Source organism: Orycteropus afer, unplaced genomic scaffold, assembly GCF_000298275.1.
Source record: "Orycteropus afer afer isolate SDZICR_OR568_19922 unplaced genomic scaffold, OryAfe1.0 scaffold00024, whole genome shotgun sequence".
In the NCBI taxonomy this organism is placed as follows: domain Eukaryota; kingdom Metazoa; phylum Chordata; class Mammalia; order Tubulidentata; family Orycteropodidae; genus Orycteropus; species Orycteropus afer.
The window spans coordinates 6,986,202-7,004,282 of NW_006921611.1; the positions used below are offsets into that span (position 1 = coordinate 6,986,202).

An 18,081-nucleotide genomic window follows, 5' to 3' on the forward strand; every position below is an offset into this window, starting at 1 on the left:
GATGTGTTGGGTTGATAGTTAGGAGTTATGAGCTTGGTCTTTATTTGGGCTCCTTGGGGAAGTTGTTTCCTCTAGTTGAGTCTTAGAAGACTCACATGGTAAATGAGGAGGCTGCAACATAATCTCTAAGGTATCTTTTAGTCCTGACATTCTGTGAATTTATGAGTCTTTGGTTGATTTTCTGGTCCTCTCTGTGTTCCTTGTTACACTCACTAGAAAATGGAAAAGGAGTAGAACCATAAGTAAGTTTTCTTACTTCAACAAGATATAATGTTGCTTTTAGATAAAGACTTAACAGGGAAGTGTGTTACATCTGTGTTTGGGCATCTCAGTCCCTTCCATGGTGATCAAGAAGAACAGCCATATACTTTTTACACATCTCCTTCAAAGTCCTTAGTGGAAAGAAGAGCATTTGAGCAGAAAGTAAGGTGGAGACAGTGCCTTCATAAACACATCAGTCATTTAACAAGAACCTGCTGTGTGCCCTACATTGTTCCAGAAAATTCAGAAGTCCAAGAAATGTACAGGCCGCTCTGGACTTACAGACATCCTCACCCACGACTTGCTGCCAGTTGTGCGTGGCACAGAATTACCCTCTCCTCTGCCACTGCCCTCTTGTTCTCTTCCTCCTTCCTATTTACTGCTGGTGCAGCAACCAGGGTTACTCTTGCTGCTGCTTTCTGGGTGTGGCCCTTTTTCCCATTGCTGCTATGTCTATAGTGCAGTGTAAACAGGACCAGTCAGTGTTTACAGCAGTGGTCCTCAAACAGTGGCTCTATCTGAGAGCTTTAAAACAAACAAACAAAAAAACAAGTGCATTGACCCTATCTCAGATCAATTAAAACTCTGGGGATGAAGCATGGATATTAGTTTGTTTAAAAATCTTCCCAGTTTATTCACATATGCAGCCCTTCCAGAACTTTATTCCCAGCAACATCTACCTCCAGTCCCTGTTGGCTTAAATGCCTTCATGTCAGATGCTTCCCAGTCCCTTTTCCCAGCCCATTTCTTACCTTGCTCTAATTCCTTGACTTCCATTTAGTTGGGACTCAGTCCTTTTATGCCCCCACCACCCTGATTCCTGTCCCACCCTTCCCCTGTACCAGGCCATGAGAACTGCTAACTTAAGTGACACATGGTCCTGGCAATAGAGAGACCTGGACTTAGCACCCACGATCAAACCATCAACATGTCTTCCCAAAAGAACATCGTTGACCAATGGTGGATAGATGCTGTCCTGGTTTTCCGGTACTTTACAAGCTTAGCAGGTTTTTATGGACTGGTTTGGGAATTTAACCACCGTGCAAATACTGTTTTTGTTTGAAAATTCAGGAATCTGCTGTGTAAAGCAATAAAATTCTATTCATGTTTGTGATGATATGCTTACGATCTTTTTGGAGAGAAGAGACTTAAACCCATGCAAACATATACTCCAGTACAGAATCCAGGGCTAGATTTTTTTCCCTGCAGACCAGTGGGTCTCCAACATGGGCATATTTAAGGATCACTTGGGAACATTTAAAAAATATATACACTCTGATCACATTTGGCTTGATTCTGATTCAGTGCTCTCAAGGTGAAACTTGAGCTTGAGCTTTTTAAAACAAGCTCTCCAGGAAGCTCTGACGCTCACCAAAGCTGGAGAAGGATCTATGTACATGTAACCAGAGAAATGAGAGGTCAGTGCAGGCTAGAGTAGGTGGAAAGGCTTCATGAAGATAAATCCTGGGAGTTGTCTTTTTCCTAGGGGAGACAGTGTTATGGCCAGGAAAGGAAGAATTGTTAGGCTTCTCTCCCCAATTCTGACACCCTGCCCCTCCCTAGGTGCTGTTTCTTGGTACTCTGCCTTGACATCTGGCTGCCTTGGCCTTCTGCTCAGGCATGTTGGCACATTCTTCCTTAATCAGGAAGTGTCTGCCTGTGGCTGTCAGTATGCCATCCTGGCAGCGGGCTGCTGCCATTAATCTTTTAGGTTCAGTAATTAGAGTGGACATTGAGCCATCACTTTGGATCAAGCCTCAGGAACCCTGTGGCTATTTTCTCCTATGTCATCTATTTTCCTCTGGGGTGGTGAGGAAGGTGGTGGGGGACTGCATTTTCAGACAATTGTCATATTTTCCTGGCTTCTCATGGTACGTACAGTATTAGCCTAGGAGCAGACTGTGGGTGGGGGTGAGGAGCCCACATACTCCACATACTCCCCTGGGGTAACTTTGGCTGGAGAGCTGCTGCTTTATTTTTCTCTGAACAGGGAGAGCTTGAAGGGGAGGAAGGAACTGAGGGTGGAGCATCTTGAAGGGGTGGAGGGCATGAAGTAGTTGAAATCTGATCAGCTCGTATCTGTCATTACATAGAGGTTAGTGTCAGAACAGCTCCCCAGATCCCACTACATCATTCATAACTCAAGATAGGGCTCTGGAGGCTTTTGGGCTGTGGTTTGGGGTGAGGAGAGTGAGTTGTGCAAGACCAGCTCTGAGACTTGGCTTTTGCATCTTGTAATTAATGTTTTGAGAGGAGTACAGGATAGCATAATGCTATATGCTAACCCCCAAAAAACCAAACTCACTGTGATTGAATCGGATTTCACTCACAGAGACCCCTCCTTGGGTTTTTGAGGCAGTATCACTACGGAAGTAGATTGCCCAACCTTCCTTCCGAGGAGTGGCTGGTGGGTTTGAACTACCAGCCTTCTGGTTAGCAGTCAAATGCCTTAGGCACTATGCCACCAGAGCTCCTCCTAGCTATATGTTAGGCTCTCTGTATTTCCATGTAATTCTCACAGCAGTTCTATGAGAGAGGGCATATTATCCCTATTTTATAGGCAAAGAAATTTGCCTACAGTCATAGAGTGATTAATGTCTTAGCTGGACTTCTAACAGCTTAAGCTTTTTAAATTACACCATGCTGCAGAACATCAGCATAGAAGTCAGGAGACCTGAGTTGTAGTGGGCCTTTGAACAGATTCCCTCATTTACAAGTCACTTTCCTCAACTGCAAAACAAGGGCGAGGACCAGATGCTCAGTCTCCAGCAGATGCTTGTGGCTCCATATGTCCCTGGGACCCTTGGCTACAAGCTGGATGTGAAGACTTGGCCTGCTTTTAGGTGTCTATCTGCACAGAACTAAGTTTTTGCCCAGAATGGTTAGCTTTCTCCTGTAGGATAGTGTCAGTCACTTCCTTACTCTTTGGGTAGCTGTGGCTCCTTTTTGGACTCTGATTTAGGGCCTAGAAGGCATATCTTTCTTACAAAAAAGCAGTTAATTATGTGGTTCCAACTATATCGTTGACAACATGTGTGAATCAAACCATCCACATTTGAAATTCTAATGTGGTTACTTAAGGCACATTTTCTAGATAGATCCCCTCATTTGCAAAGGGAAGGAGATGGAATATATAGTCCTAGATCTATCACTAAGTGTTTTGGTTACCTAGTGCTGCTCTAACAGAAATACCACAAATGGGATGGCTTGAACAGGAGTTCATTCTCTTACAATTTTGGAGGCTTTAAGTCTGAGTTCAGAGTGCCAGGCTCTAGGGGCTGTGTGAAAGCCTCTCAACCTTGGGCTTCAGCTCTGTCTCTTGTTCCAGGCCCACTGAAACTAGAAGCTTTTCTTCACTCAGACAGCTGCTGGCTGCTGTGGCTGACAAGCCCAAGGTTGACAAGTAAAAAGGCACAGTCCCAATGTTACTAAACAACATGGCAGGCCACTAAGTCAAGTCCAGATGAAGTCCCAAGATTGGCAGGGCATGGCAGGCTGTGTTGAACAATGACTCGGCTACATGCAAGGTTCAAGTGTGCCAAAAGGCTAGAGACCATTCCCAAAGCTTCTCCTTATATACAGAAAGCAGACAACGTCCCTAAAGCAGCTACTTACCTGCTTGTGGTAGATCCCACCATGGAGTTGATTGCCGCCTAGCCACTCATCCAGACCCAGCCAAGTTGACAGGCACCTTAACTACCACACTAAGATTCTAGGTTTTCAGAATCTTTTTACTGTGGTATTATCCCTGTCTAGTTTCTTGTGAATTGGAAATTTTACACATTTAATTTATTTCAAGTGATATGTATTAACTTAGATAATTATGGCTAGAAGGACTCTTCCCTAACATCTTAGAAATTCCTTAAGGGGACTCTTCTGGCATAACAGGTCATTGAGACACATTGGTACCAATTAGAACTTTCCCAGTTCATCTTTCAAGAAGTTTTCTAAATTCCAGTTATCCAAGATTCACCTCCACTTACTGCTCTGTGATGACCCCAAATGATGCATTCTTTAATGGTTATTCTTAGAGGCTTATGACAACCATTTAAGAGAGGTCACCAGCTATGGACAGATTCTTCAAGTGGATTGTCCAAGTTATAAATTAATAATTCTAAGGCTGTGATTTGTAATCTTGACCATTTCTTTGGTGTGCCAGCCTTTCTGTGTCATTACTGCTTCATCTCTTGACAGTGGAAAAATTAGAAACCCAGAGATTATGCCAAGGTAGAGGATATTGCCTGGCATGGTACCTGTGAATTTCTTGCTGCTTTAATTGTTGTTAGTTGCCATCAAGTTCATTCCTATTCATGGCAAGCCATATGTGCAATGTAGAACTGCTCCTTTGGGCTTTTAAAGCAGATCACAAGGCCTGCCTTGCAAAGCACCTCTGGTTGGGTTCGAACTGCCAACCTTTCAGCTGGTAGTTGAATGCTTAACCATTTGTGCCACTAGTATATCACATTTAATGTTTTGTCATATACAGACATCATTTCATTTGATACTCATAACAATCCTGCAAGGTAGGCCAAACAGTTACATTTTTTTATTTTTGTATTGTGTGAATTTACACCCTATTTGTTATGAAGATAATTTGAAGTGGCATAAAATAGAAAAAGAAAAAAAAAAAAATACTAGCTAACACTTGTTGTATGTCTCCTATATACCAGGGACTGTTTCAAGTACTCTTAAATGTATTAGTTCATCCTTACAACTGCCTTAGGTGGTAGGTACTCTTATTAGACCTAGTTTTGAAAGGAAAACTGAGGCTCACAGTGGTTAAGAACTTGCTCCCAGTCAAGTGGTGGATCCTATGCTTTGAAGTGCAGAAGGTTGGGCAGTCCTACTTCTGTAGTGATACCACCTCGGAAACCCAAGGAGGGGTTGCTATGAGTCGGGGCAACTCAATGGCACATAACAACAACAACAACAGCTCTAGAATAATAAAGCCAGGGGCAGTGTTACTGTTACAGATAAGCATTCTATAAAAATCCTGTGGCAGAAATTGTTATCACCTTTATAGGTGAGGAAAGTGAGCTAAAGAATGGCTAAGTGACTTGCTCAAGGTCACAAAGTGAGTAAGCAGCCTAAACAGAACTAGAATCTTGATCTTCTGTCTCTTAGTGCTATTTCCACTTTCTCACATAACATCCTTCTTAAAAAGAAAAATAATATGTCTTTCAGAACCTGGCAATTGGGGCAGGAGCTGTTGGATCTTTGCAACTGACCTACATCTCGAAGGTAATGTTAGTCTGGAGCATTGGGAATTCATGTTCTCTAAGAAGGTTTAGTATCTAAACAAGAGTTAGTGTCAAATCTTTTGGGTGTTGGCATTTGGGAACGTTGGGTGGCCATTAAAGTGCCCCCCTGTCCTCATGCGTTGCCTGTGGGAGCTTTGCTGCTGACCAGGGGTGGATGTAATGATGGTTAACAAATCGTTAGAGGGTGGGGCATCTTTACTGTTAGATGATGCTTGTAGCTCTCAGCAAAGGAGGTATAGGTGGTGGCTGGGCCACCTATATTACAGTTTGTAATTGGGACGAAAAGGAACACAAAAACAAAAGAAATCCCCTAACTGTAAAGGATTCTCTCAAAGGGTAATAAATTCAAACAGTTGCAGCTCAGAAAGAGTTGGGGCTTCACTGGAATTTTATCAGTCACCTGGACAGGATTACTGTTGGAGGGAAGGTTAAGAGTACCCAGAGAAGGTACTCATACCTGCCAGGAAACCATTCAGCACCCAGATAACTGCCTGAGAGTCTGGCAGGCAGGTTGACCAGCCATCATCCAGCAGCCCTTCTTCAGTGTGGAGACCTGGGGATAGGAGCTAGTTAATGGTGCTCATGAGTAGCTGCTGCATTCAGCTTATTCAAGGGGCCCTCTGTGGAGCCAACACCAGTGCTGACCTGTGATGCTGCAGTGATAAAAGGCCAGGGACTTAGAGCTCCCCAGAAAGAGGAACTCTTTGTACAGTAAGGGGAGCCAGGTGGCTCCCAGCCAGCAATGAGTTTCCGGAAGTCCTGCTCTCACCACACACCCTGCATGTCAGGCCTCTTGGGGGCCTCTGCTTCCCTGTCTACCCTCTCTCATCTTTAGAGGGCTGAGACCTGGGAGACTTCTGAGCTGAATGGCTCCTCACTCCTTCTTTGGGAATCTTTGTGTTGGTCCCCCAATCTTAGCTGGTCCAGAGGTGAGTCAGAGGATCCTCAGGAGGAGAAGCCACCCTTAGTTGAGGGGCAGGCTGATCCTGTGGCTGCAGGCAGAGTCAGGCAGGCACAGCTAAGTACAAAGAGGAGATGCAGGGCAGTGTCTGAACTGATCAGAGGAGATAATAACCTCAGGGAAAGGGGGAAGGGCCTTCCAAAGTACAGCTTTGCTAGCACAGCTGTGGGCAATTTGTACATGCCTTGTGGTAAGAAATGTGGCTCCCTGGCCAGCCCAGGCAGCCAGAGGCTTGGGGCCCTGCCTTCCCACCCCATCTCCTGTCCTCATTAGGTCATATCTCCAGTAGGCTTGGAGAACCAGAATTGAGAGAGAGAGGGAGGCAGAGAACCTCATTATTAATGAAAACCAAAACCCCCTCTTGTCTGAGAGGTTTTTTTTTTTTTTGGTGGGGATAGAATGAATACAATATCCTGCTGAATCATGATTTATAAATGTAGCTCAGATGAGGGTTTTTAGAATTCCCAGCCTCATTTAGAAAGGACGGACCTGACTTTTAGCCCTTAATGGGAGAGGCAAGCTTGGGTGGGCATGTAAAACCTACAGCTGCTACTGAGTCAGGTTACACAGAGCTCAGAGCCTTTAACTCCTACCTGACCCACTGCCAGAAAACATGAACTTTCTCAGAAAAACATTTAGCCATTAGTACTGGTATCAAATTTAGCATTCTAGGTTATTTCAGAGGAAAATGACTTCTTTCTTGCTAACCCCTACATATTCCTTTACAGAGTAAAGCATTTGACCACAGTGCCAGACAGCCTGGCTTGTGATATTTATGTGGTCTTTCTGCTCAGGGCTATCTCTTCCATACCTGTCTCTTGAGGGTGAGTGTTTGGGACACAGGGAATGGCATGTGGTCCTGCAAAGGGGCAAAGAGATGAGAATGATTGACCTGGTGCCATCCAAGTCATCAGTGGGAGCAGAACCAGTTCTTGGGCAAACTGGAAAAAATTAAAGCTGATCTTTGGCACCACTCACCCTCCCACTTTACCTAATGGCCCTTCTTTTGCACCCTGGCTGTGCCAACCCTAGTTTGTGTTTTGTTTTGTAAAGACCTTACCCAAAGCTAGCTGTCATGAAGAACTTCTAGAGCAGTGGTTCTTTACTTTTTGGGGAGGTCATGTATCCTTTTGAGAGTCTGATGAAAAGTGTAGACTTCTTGTCTGGGTAAATGTAAATACACCCTAAGTTTGCGTATCATTTCAGGGGGCTCATGGACCCTCTGACGCTGGTCCAGAGACCTCTAACTTAGAGTACCTGTAATCATACTGTATAGGTGGTTGCTTATTGCCCTGCTCTTTATGGCACCTGGTCACCTTGGATATTTGGGAAGAGCTGCACCAGAGCTCCAAGATGTGTGTTTTGCTGCTGCTGCTCCTGCCAGTGAGGCCCCAGCTCCACTTTTGGCCAAAGGCAGACAGGGTGGGGCTGGCCTTAGCATTGCCCTGCTACTGATGTGTTTGCTGCTCTTGTGGTCTGTGTGTGATCTGATAAGAGCAAATTTCCGAGAGTCTGTTGAGCTATGGAGCATCCCTGCGTCATTCTACTGGTGACCTGTGCCCGGCCCCTCCTCACATCCCTGACCTCCTCTCAATCAGCCAACCACTGTTGTGCATACTTCTTCACTGTGGTCACTTCTAAGCATGCTGATGATTATACCTCAGCTCAGTGCCTTCACTAGAGTCGGACTGTGAGGTGTCCTCACCCCCTGCAGCCACACTTCTTCAGGATCCTTTTTTCCTTCACTATGTCTAAAGGAAAGTCCTGGGTGGCACAAGTGATTTGTGCTTGTCTTCTAACCTAAAAAGCAACTACTCTGGTGGTGCAGTACCTAAGGCATTTGACTGCTAACCAGGAGGTTGGCAATTTGAACCCACCAGCTGCTCCATGGAAGGAATATGGGGTAATCTGCTTCTGTAAAGATTTACCTCCTTGGAAACTCAATGGAGGTCACTGTTAACTGGAATTGACTTGATGGCAGTGAGTTTGTTTTTTGTTTGGTACTAACCTGAAGGTTGGTGGTTTGAACCCACCCAGTGGCATTGCAGACAAAAGACCTGGCAGTCTGCTTCTGTGAAAGCTGTTGATGTGTGTTGTCAGGTTGATTCCTACTTGTAGTGACCTTATAGGACAGAGCAGAACTGCTCCATAGGTTTCCTAAGCTGTGATCTTTACAGGGGTAGATTGCCAGGTCTTTTTTTTCTTGGAACTGCTGGTGGGTTTGAATTGCCAACATTTCGGTTAGCAGCTGAGTGCTTTACCATTGTGCCACTAGAGCTCCTTTCTGTGAAGATTATAGTTAAGGAAATCCTATGGAACAATTCCATTCTGTAACACATGGGGCTACCATGCATCAGGACCAACGTTATGGCAGTGGGCACTTTTCTCCCCATTAAATGTCTGAAGGAGGCTGTCGTAGCCTGGCATGATCATTAACAAGTGGTGGGAATGGTGTTAGAATGAGATTATACCTTCCAGTATCCAGGAGTTTGGCTTCCAAGATTACTGGAATTTAAGGGAAAAACCAAAGCCACATCTCCATAATAAACAAGATCCTTACCTTGGCTCTTCTAAGCATGATAGTCATAGGTAGGTATAGCTTCATTTTCCTCTTTTGCCATTAAAAGTAGGAGACCAGTATTTTTACTCTGGCTTTATTAATTGGGAAGCTGATTAGAGACATTGAGGTTTTATCCTTGCCACATAGTCAGTTGGAGCACAACTAAAACTGATACCTTGTTAATTAATTCAGTTGTTTTGCCCAACAATCTTACCATCCATGGGCATGAGGCAGATTGCAGATGTACATGCATGTACTCACACATACCCCTGATGGAAAGCTGAATAAACATGTGAAAACCAACCAACCAAAAGAACCAGGCAGTCTCCTTGAAAGCTTCAGTTCCTATAATAAGCACATGGATAGCATTCTCACTGTTACAGACTGGTTAATGAGCAGTAGTCAAAGTGGACCATTTGTAATCCAAACAGGATGAAAAGTGTTGATAGTGATGTTCCCTAGTCAACAATAAATGGCAGTTTATCAGAGAAAGGGTAATTCTCCTAATAAGTCAGAGGAGTATTTTGAAGTGCCCAGCCTTTCAATTACATCCCAGAGCCAAAAGTAGAGGGGGACTTATGAGATAAGTGGGTTCTGAGGGCCAGGATGGCCAAGACAGCTCTGTGGGGGCATGATGGTCAGTAGTATGCAGAAACCAAGGGCTGGACAAGCAGTTTATGGATAAGAGGACTCACAGGAATACAGATGCTAAGGGACAGAGCAAGGAAATGGGTCACAACAGAGTAGACCATCAGATGCAAGCATATACTGTGGTTCAGGTTGCACTGGGGATCAGGAACCCAGGAAAACAAGATGGTATAGAGGCCAGGGGTGTTATGGTATAGAGCTGCAGTATATACACCTGTATATGACTGAGTTTGGGCTGGGTTGTCTGTGTCTGAACTAAGGTCATGTGGGCTTACCTTTGCTTAAATCTTCATTTTTTTCAGGACAATTTAAAGACTTTCTTAGGGTCCTATGCCCTCCACCTCACATCATGGTAAACACAGCAAAATGCATCCATATCCCTCATTAAATATAATTGTTTTGCTGTAAAGTATCTGAAAAGATTTTAATTTGGAAATTATTTGGCTGTGACTAACTCATTTAGTTTATGATTGGCTATAATTTTTTGGTAATCATCTTGCATATGCAAGGATTCTTGTGAACTAAAAAAATCTAAGCTACTAATTATTTTTAAATGCAATGAAATTTTTGTGAATGTTTCATGGAAAAATTAATGAAGTTGAGTTAATGTGATGTCTTGTATACATTTAATGAAATACCTGTCAGTGATATTGATATAATGGTTTACAGACATTTCATAGTGTTTATTAATTTTTATTATGCTATCTTCATTTGTATATAGGAGACCAGATTTTTCTTTTCAAGTGTCAAACATTTTTGTAGGTCCCTGAGAAGCTCATGGGTCTTCAACATTTTGCCTATAGGGTCAAATGGACAAAATGGCCCTGCTTGTATTACTATGTGGGTGGAACTTTAAAGGGAAATAAGCCTATAAATAGTCCCTCCTTGATGGAACAGCTTCTGTATGTCAGGATGGGTTAAATGCTTTTATGCACTATCCCACTTAATCTTCACTGTAACCCTATGCTAACATGACATTATTGTTTCTAAATGATCAGGAAAGGGAGGCCACATATCTCAGAGACCTGAGATTTGAGCCTTGGCTGTCTGACTCCAAAGCCCAGGCTCTATTGTTTGTCCTTTTGATCTTTTGTAGGCCTGTTACTTCAGTTCCCTTGAATTTTTGGAGCAGTATTAATTTTGGTTGTTAAAGGAGCTTGGCAGGTCTATTGAAGAATTTAGAGCTAGGAGTGAAAATATGAACAGATTGTTGGGGTCAGTCATTAAAACAAACAAAAAACCACCACTTGCCATTGAGTTGATTCTGACTCATGACTCCTTGTGTGTCAGAGTAGAACTGTGCTCCATAGGATTTTCAATGACTGATTTTTTCAGAAGTAGATCACCAGACCTTTCTTCCAAGGTATCTCTCTGTGGGTATTCTTGACCTCTAGCCTTTAGGTTAATGGCTGAGACCATTAGCCATTTGCATGATCCAGGGAGGGACTTTAATTTTAACTCAGGGATTTTCTTCAGCTCCTACCTTTTAATATACTTCCTGTTTAAACAGAAACCACACCTGGAACCCCTAAGTGAGAACAAGTAGGTGAATGTCTTCCGCTGGTAAGGGGGTTGAGGGAATGGTATCCAGGGGAGGATTATGCAATGAAAAGCTCCAACAGTGGCTGTGTGATAGTAGCTAAGAGACTCTAGGGGAATAAGGCTTATCTTTCCAGCAGATGTTGGAGGTCTAGTATTGTTCTGGTTACCTAGTGCCACTCTGACAGGAATATACTACAAATGGGATGACCTTAACAAACAGGAGTTTATTACAATTTGGAGGCTTTAAGTCCAAGTTCAAAGTGCCAGGCTCTAGGGGCTGTGTGAAAGCCCCTCAACCTTGGGCTTTAGCTCTGCCTCTTGCTCCCGGCCCACTGAAGCTAGAGGCATCTCTTCACTGAGGCAGCTACTGGCTGCTGAGGCTAACAAGCCCAAGGTCAAAAAATAAAATGGCACAGTCCTGATGTTACCAAAGCACATGGCAGGCCATTAATTCAAGTCCATTTTAAGTCCCAAGGTTGGCAGAGCATGGCAGGCTGCTGAACAACAACATGGCTACATGCAGGGTCCAAGCATGCCATAAGCCAGAGAATCCCCAAGGCTTCTCCTTATATACAGGAAGTGACCACATCCCAAAGGCAGCTACTCAGCTGCTTATGGTAGATCCCATCATGGAGTTGATGCCAGGATCATCATAGGGAATAACTACCACCAGCTGTCCAGCCACTCAACCAAGCTGACAAACAAATTTAACTACCTCAAGTATCTACATGTGAAGTCTCCTTAGAAATCTCACTTATAGTGGTGAAGGCCTACTCTAGGGAATTTCAGCCCACATCAAAGGTGGCCACATAATCTTTGTAGACATGTGATTGAGTATGGGCTGCTTTTTTCATCCCTTCAGTATATTTGAGGTTGAGCAATATAGGCTCACTGTACATATACTCATATGTATATGCAAGGGTTGAGATAGAAAAAGCAAGGCGAAACAGCAATAGGAGATATAAAAGTATTTCCTTTTTTCTCAAAAAGTTAAACATAGATTACCATATGACCCTGTATTTCCATTCCTAGGTATATACCCAAAAGACTTGAAAGCAAGGACTCAAGCATATAACTTATACACCAAAGTTCATTGCAGCACTATTTATTATAGCTAAAAAGTGGAAACAAGTATTAACAGATGAATGAATAAATGTTGTTGTTGTTAAGTGCCATCGAGTCGTTTCCGACTCATAGCGACCCCATGCACAGCAGAACGAAACACTGCCCGATCCTGCGCCAGTCCCACAATCCCTGCTATACTTGAGCCCATCATCTCAGCCACCGTGTCAATCCATCTCCTTGAAGGCCTCCCCCTCTTTCGTCGACCCTCCACCCTACCTAGCATGACATCCTTCTCCAGGGAATGGTCCCTCCTTACAACATGACCAAAATAGGTGAGACGAAGTCTGGCCATTCTTGCTTCCAAGGAGCATTCTGGCTGCAAAAATGCAGTATATACATGACCAAAACCCACTGCTATTGCATTGATTCTGACTCATAGTGACCCAATAGGAGAGAGTAGAACTGCCTCATAAGGTTTCCAAGGCTGTATATCTTCACAGAAGTAGAATGCCTTATCTTTCTCCTATGGAGCTGCTGGTAGGTTTGAACTGCTGACCTTTTTGTTAGCAGCTGACTGACCAATTATTCAACCATAAAGAGAAATGAAGTTCTGTTATGTACTATGGCATGGGTGAGCCTTGAAAACATCATACTGAATGAAATAAGTCAGATTCAAAAGGACAAATATTGTCTGATCCTACTTATATGAAATATCTAGAACAGGCAAATGAATAGATACCAAAGTTCATTAGTGGTTATCAGGGGCTGGTGGAAGAGAAAAAGAAGGAGTTATTGCTTAAGGGGCATTGAATTTATTATGAATGATGAAAAAGTTTGGAAATAAGATAGTGGCGATGGTTGCACAGCATGGTGAATGTAATACCTGTCACTGAATTATACATTTAAAAATGGTTGAAATGGCAAATGTTTTCTTATATATTCTGTCACTATTAAAAAAAATTCATCTTTTTTATGCCCTTTTCTTTAAATACGTAAGTGTGGTCTCTGATTACATCAGCTCCTCTCTGGACATGTGGGAATGCTTATTTTCATGGTTAAGCAGTCAGGGTAGATACAGAGAGGAAAATGATCAGTGTATCTAAATGTAATGAGTGACATGCTGACATGAGTCTTTTAATTGGAATCTGCTTGTATTTGTAGCAATACCACCTTCAACTTGGAGAACTGTTTAAGGTGGGGTATCAGAGGTTGAAGGAGCCCTGGTGGCATAATGGTTAAAGTGCTCAGCTGCTAATTGCTACCAGCTTGAACCCGCCAGCTGCTGTGCAGGGGAAGGATGTGGCAGTCTGATTCTGTAAAGATTTATAGCTTTGGAAACCCTATGGGGCAGTTCTACTCTACCTTATAGGGTCTCTGTGAGTTGGAATTGACTCAGTGACAGCAGGTTGAGTAGTTGAGAGAGAAGTAGAATCATGTTAGCATGAATGGTGTCAGTGTAAGGTTTTGTGGACTGAAGAGAATTTTGTCATGACCCAGTGGCTTTTAAAATTGTTTTTGCAAAGGTGAAGATTAACAGAGAAATAAGTTAGTGGTTTTCTCTTAGGGGTGAGGAGGAAGATTCTATTAGGGAGGGACACACAGAGAGCTTCTAAGAAATAGACTCAATAATGGTCTATTTCTTAATCTGACTGGTGAGTATAGGGTTTTCACTTACTCTTTAAAATGTACACATAATGTTTTATATTCTGTTATTTATGTATGAAAAATTTTGCAGTAAAAATTTTAAAAACATGCATTGCAATATTGGTGGAAACATATTCATATTTATTTTATTTTTATTCGATTTAGGTGAGCATAGCTACCCCAAAGCAGAAACCAAAAACTCCATTTTGCTTTGGTAAGTAACACAAAGCCAGAGGATGGGCTTGTGCAGCAACTTCCTCTTTTGCATGGAAATAGTCCTGTGATCACATGTGACTATGTCCTGTGTGTATGAGTGACTTAAATTACAGAGATGTTTCTGGGTTTCAAGGCATATTACTTTTCTCGGTCTCCCTGCAAAGATTATTAATGCCAAAAGGACAGAGGTACAGGGAGTAGTGACATTTCAGTTTTTCTGACTCCACAGGTTTGGGTACAAAATATCTAGTGGAAGTTTCTGGGGAGTCTTATTTCAGAATTGAATAGTGATGTGCTAAGGGAAGGTGGAGACTCATGAGGGATTGGTGGAGAGGAGTGGGAATGTCAGGAAGAGGGTAATAGAAAGGAAGTGTTCTGTTGAGGGTTCCATTGTTGCCAAATGGATGACAGTGGTGGTGGATGATAAAGGGAACAAAGCCACTCAGTGGATGCCTTGGGTAATTGAATCAGTATTTATTTGGCTCCCACTATATTCTCACAACTGTATTAAGTGCTATGAGCAAATGTTAACAAATAGAACCCGTTGTGTGTCTATGGTGGCTCTGAATATAAGCTCCATGAAGGTGGGGATTTTTCTCTCTTTGGTCACTGCTGTATCCCTGGCACTTAGAATGGCTCATGTCACATAGTGAGTGCTCAATAAATATTTGTTGAATAAATGAGTGAATGAATGAACTAATGAATTCTTTGTTTACCTCATAATGCTCACCTCTTATGGTTCAGGCTTATGCCAAGACAATAAAATGGTCTATTGTGTGACAGTCTGCTCTCCCAACTTCAGATTAGTTCAAGACTTTTGGATACCCTCACCAACTTCAGATTAGTTCAAGATTTTTGGATACCCTCATTCTCCCACTTCTTTCAAATATTATTGACAAGCTCAAAAAAGACTCTCATAGATTCTGTGGTTAGCAGATCTAAACAAAAAGAAAAAAAAAATTATGAACCCTTAAGTAAATTATTGACTTTATGGGATTCTCAGAGGAAAGAACAGATTGAAAATGAGGCCAGGGTCACAGATTTTATCTCTAGCAAGCTTTGTTCCCTTTCCCAGTCACAAACAAGGCTCCTAATCCGGACCAGTTGTGCCAATGGAAACAAGGAGCACTGGGTCCAAACTTACATATGTATCATCACCACTATAAATTTATTAGCACCACTAAAAGAGCAGTTCAAGGATATGTCTTGTTGATGTTAGCCTCATTCCCTCAGAACAGCACATTGAAGCTGTTGTTAATGTTGCTAGGCATTGTTCTTGTGGCCAGTGGAATCCATGTTTTTAAAGGCAGGAGAGAGGACAGTTGTGCATGTTTTTACATGTGACAGCATCATGGGAAATTTCTTAATCAGCTTTGAGGATTATATACCTTGTTAAAACACCTCAGTTTTGTGGAGTCTTTTTGTGTTGCAAGTGTTCTGACCTGGGATATTCTCTCTTCCTCCCCATGATATTTGTAGTCATCAACGCCCTCTCTCAGAGGTATTTTCTTCAAGCCAATGACCAGAAAGATCTGAAGGACTGGGTTGAAGCCCTGAATCAAGCCAGCAAGATCACTGTACGTATGGTTTCTTCTCTTTCTGGAGCAAGTAAAAGTGCTTCTTTCTAGCATAGTGCTTGTTTGGGGTGAGGAAGAACTCAGATGACTATAGGGGCTTTCCCAGGAGCCTGCTTCAGACCCAGTCTTCTACCTTCCAGCCTTGTCTTGCACTTTGACTGATTAACCACAAGTTGAAATGAGAGTTTAAGTTTGAATCAAATTCAAGGGGAAGTTTATTGAGTGTCTACTTTGTGCTTCCTGGGAGGGCTCATTGTCAGTCATGTTTTGGCTAATTCTAGGATGCTGATTCAGAGTGTGGTGGGTTTGGAAAATGGATTGCTGACTATGAGAAGTAAAGGGAAAGAAGTTAGGAGGAGGGAAGTCAAAACATTTCCCGGGCTTCTTAGTTTAAGAAGTTGCCTGAAGGATTAGTCCAGGCCATCTACCAGCCTGTCCTGAAAAAGTCTTCCATTTCAAAGCATCACTGAACTAGTTCACTGATTATTCTGATCACTCTGATTTTCCTTGACTTGGCTAATGAAGAACGCTTTTCTTCTTCCTTGAGGGGGAGGGTAGAGAAAAAGCAAAAAAAAATGAGAAGGGTGGGAAGGAGGGAGAGGGAAAAATATATGTTGTGAAAAAACTAGGCCATGGATGGCAGACTTATGGCCTATATGGTTTATATGCTGAAAAGTTTGATTTTCTGTATAATTGAATCAGAAACACATTCTAGTGACTTCCAAATATAGCAACTATGTGCCAGGGCAAATTATTCTCTCAGAAACCTCTGGGTTCCTGTGAATAAACTAATAAAGGACATCTGTATACCTACATGGTACTTGTGATGCTAGACATATTAGAGTATAATTTGGGCATCTAAGAAGTTTTGGTTGTTAGCTTGTTATTCTGATAAACTTGATAAACCTGTGAAAAGACAAATGGAGGGAGAGAGGAAGGAAGGAGGTTACTGCTAACTCACATACTTATGTGTGCTAACCCATATGCTTCTGTACACATTAGTTCTAGAGTTCAGTATTAATTTCAGTAGAAGTTTTCTATGTTCATGTTGGCATCTTCACCCTTTTACATCTTACACAGTTTGGGAATTTTCTTTCAATGTCTAATTCTTTTTCATTTTTAAAGTTTTTTTTTTTTTAAGTTGTGATTTGGGTGAAAATTTATAGGGAAAATTCATTTTCCACGCAGCAGTTCATACACATTTTGTTTCATGACAATGACTCCAATCCCTGTAATGTAACAACTTTCTTCCCAGTACCTCCCTATAGTTACCTTTTCCCTGTGGCCTTCTTTCCAATGTGTTCCTGCCCTCTTAAGCTACCTCCCTGTGCAAATACTGCCCTTCTGATCTCCCATGATTGATTTATTGTTCTAAGGAGTGTACCTACCTGGTATAAATGTTCCCCTTATATACCTGTCTACTGTATGGCTTTACCTTATCCATATGAGTAAGGCTGGGTTTACTCAGATGATGCAGCTCTTTCCCAGTCCTATTTTGAGAGCCTTCTACCTAACCGGACTATTCCTAAAGTTGCGCGGTAATGTATCAAACAGTGTTTCTTTGCTATTCATAAGGTTTTCCCTGGCCAATTCTTTGAGAAGTGGACGGCCTCTTCCTTCTTCCTAGTCTGTCTCAGTCTGTAAGCTGGGCTGATACCTGTGTACCATGTGCATCCCGCTGGGTTTGAAAAGCTAGTGGCTCAGCCTCAAAACTCACATCAACACGTCACCACGGTAGGACAAACCAACAGGTTTGTCTCCCTGTTGGAAACCTCTCGTACCACCCTTATCTGGGTCCCTGCAGCTGACTCCTCCTCTGTCCGGGTTCCTGGCCTTTTAATTCCCTTTCTCCTGCTCTCCCGCCCTGCTGCTTTGGGCGTGCCTGGTTTCCCTCTCCTCACCTGGATCCCGGCAGCTGACTGCTCCTCTGTCCCAGTTCCTGGGCCTTTTAATCCCCTTTCTCCCACTCTCCCACCCTGCTACTTTGGGTGTGCCTGAGTTCCCTCTCCTCATCTGGATCCCTGCAGCTGACTGCTCCTCTGTCCTGGTTCCTGGCTTTTAATCCCCTTTCTCCCACTCTCCCGCCCTGCTGCTTTGGGTGTGTCTGGGTTCTCTCTCCTCACTTGGATCCCTGTGGCTGACTGCTCCTCTGTCCGGGTTCCTGACTTTTAATCCCCTTTCTCCTGCTCTCCCGTTCTACTGCTTTGGGCATGCCTGGGTTCTTTCCCCTCACCTGGATCCCTGCGGCTGACATTTGCTGATGTGGCACCACTCAAATTGAAGAGAAACAGCTGCAGACATCCATTAATCATCGGAACATGGAATGTATGAAGTATGAATCTAGGA

The 18,081-nt window shown here is 42.9% G+C and overlaps 1 protein-coding gene across 1 annotated transcript in view; it reads left to right on the forward strand.

The window, feature by feature from the left end:
* The window catches only part of PLEKHA2 (pleckstrin homology domain containing A2), a 69,845-nt gene that overhangs the window by 18,964 nt on the left and 32,800 nt on the right, over window positions 1–18,081 (forward strand). The window contains exons 2-4 of the mRNA XM_007935004.2: window positions 5,446–5,502; window positions 14,108–14,156; window positions 15,638–15,735. Of these exons, the coding sequence (XP_007933195.1) occupies window positions 5,446–5,502; window positions 14,108–14,156; window positions 15,638–15,735 (204 nt within the window). The remainder of the gene's footprint in view (window positions 1–5,445; window positions 5,503–14,107; window positions 14,157–15,637; window positions 15,736–18,081) is intronic.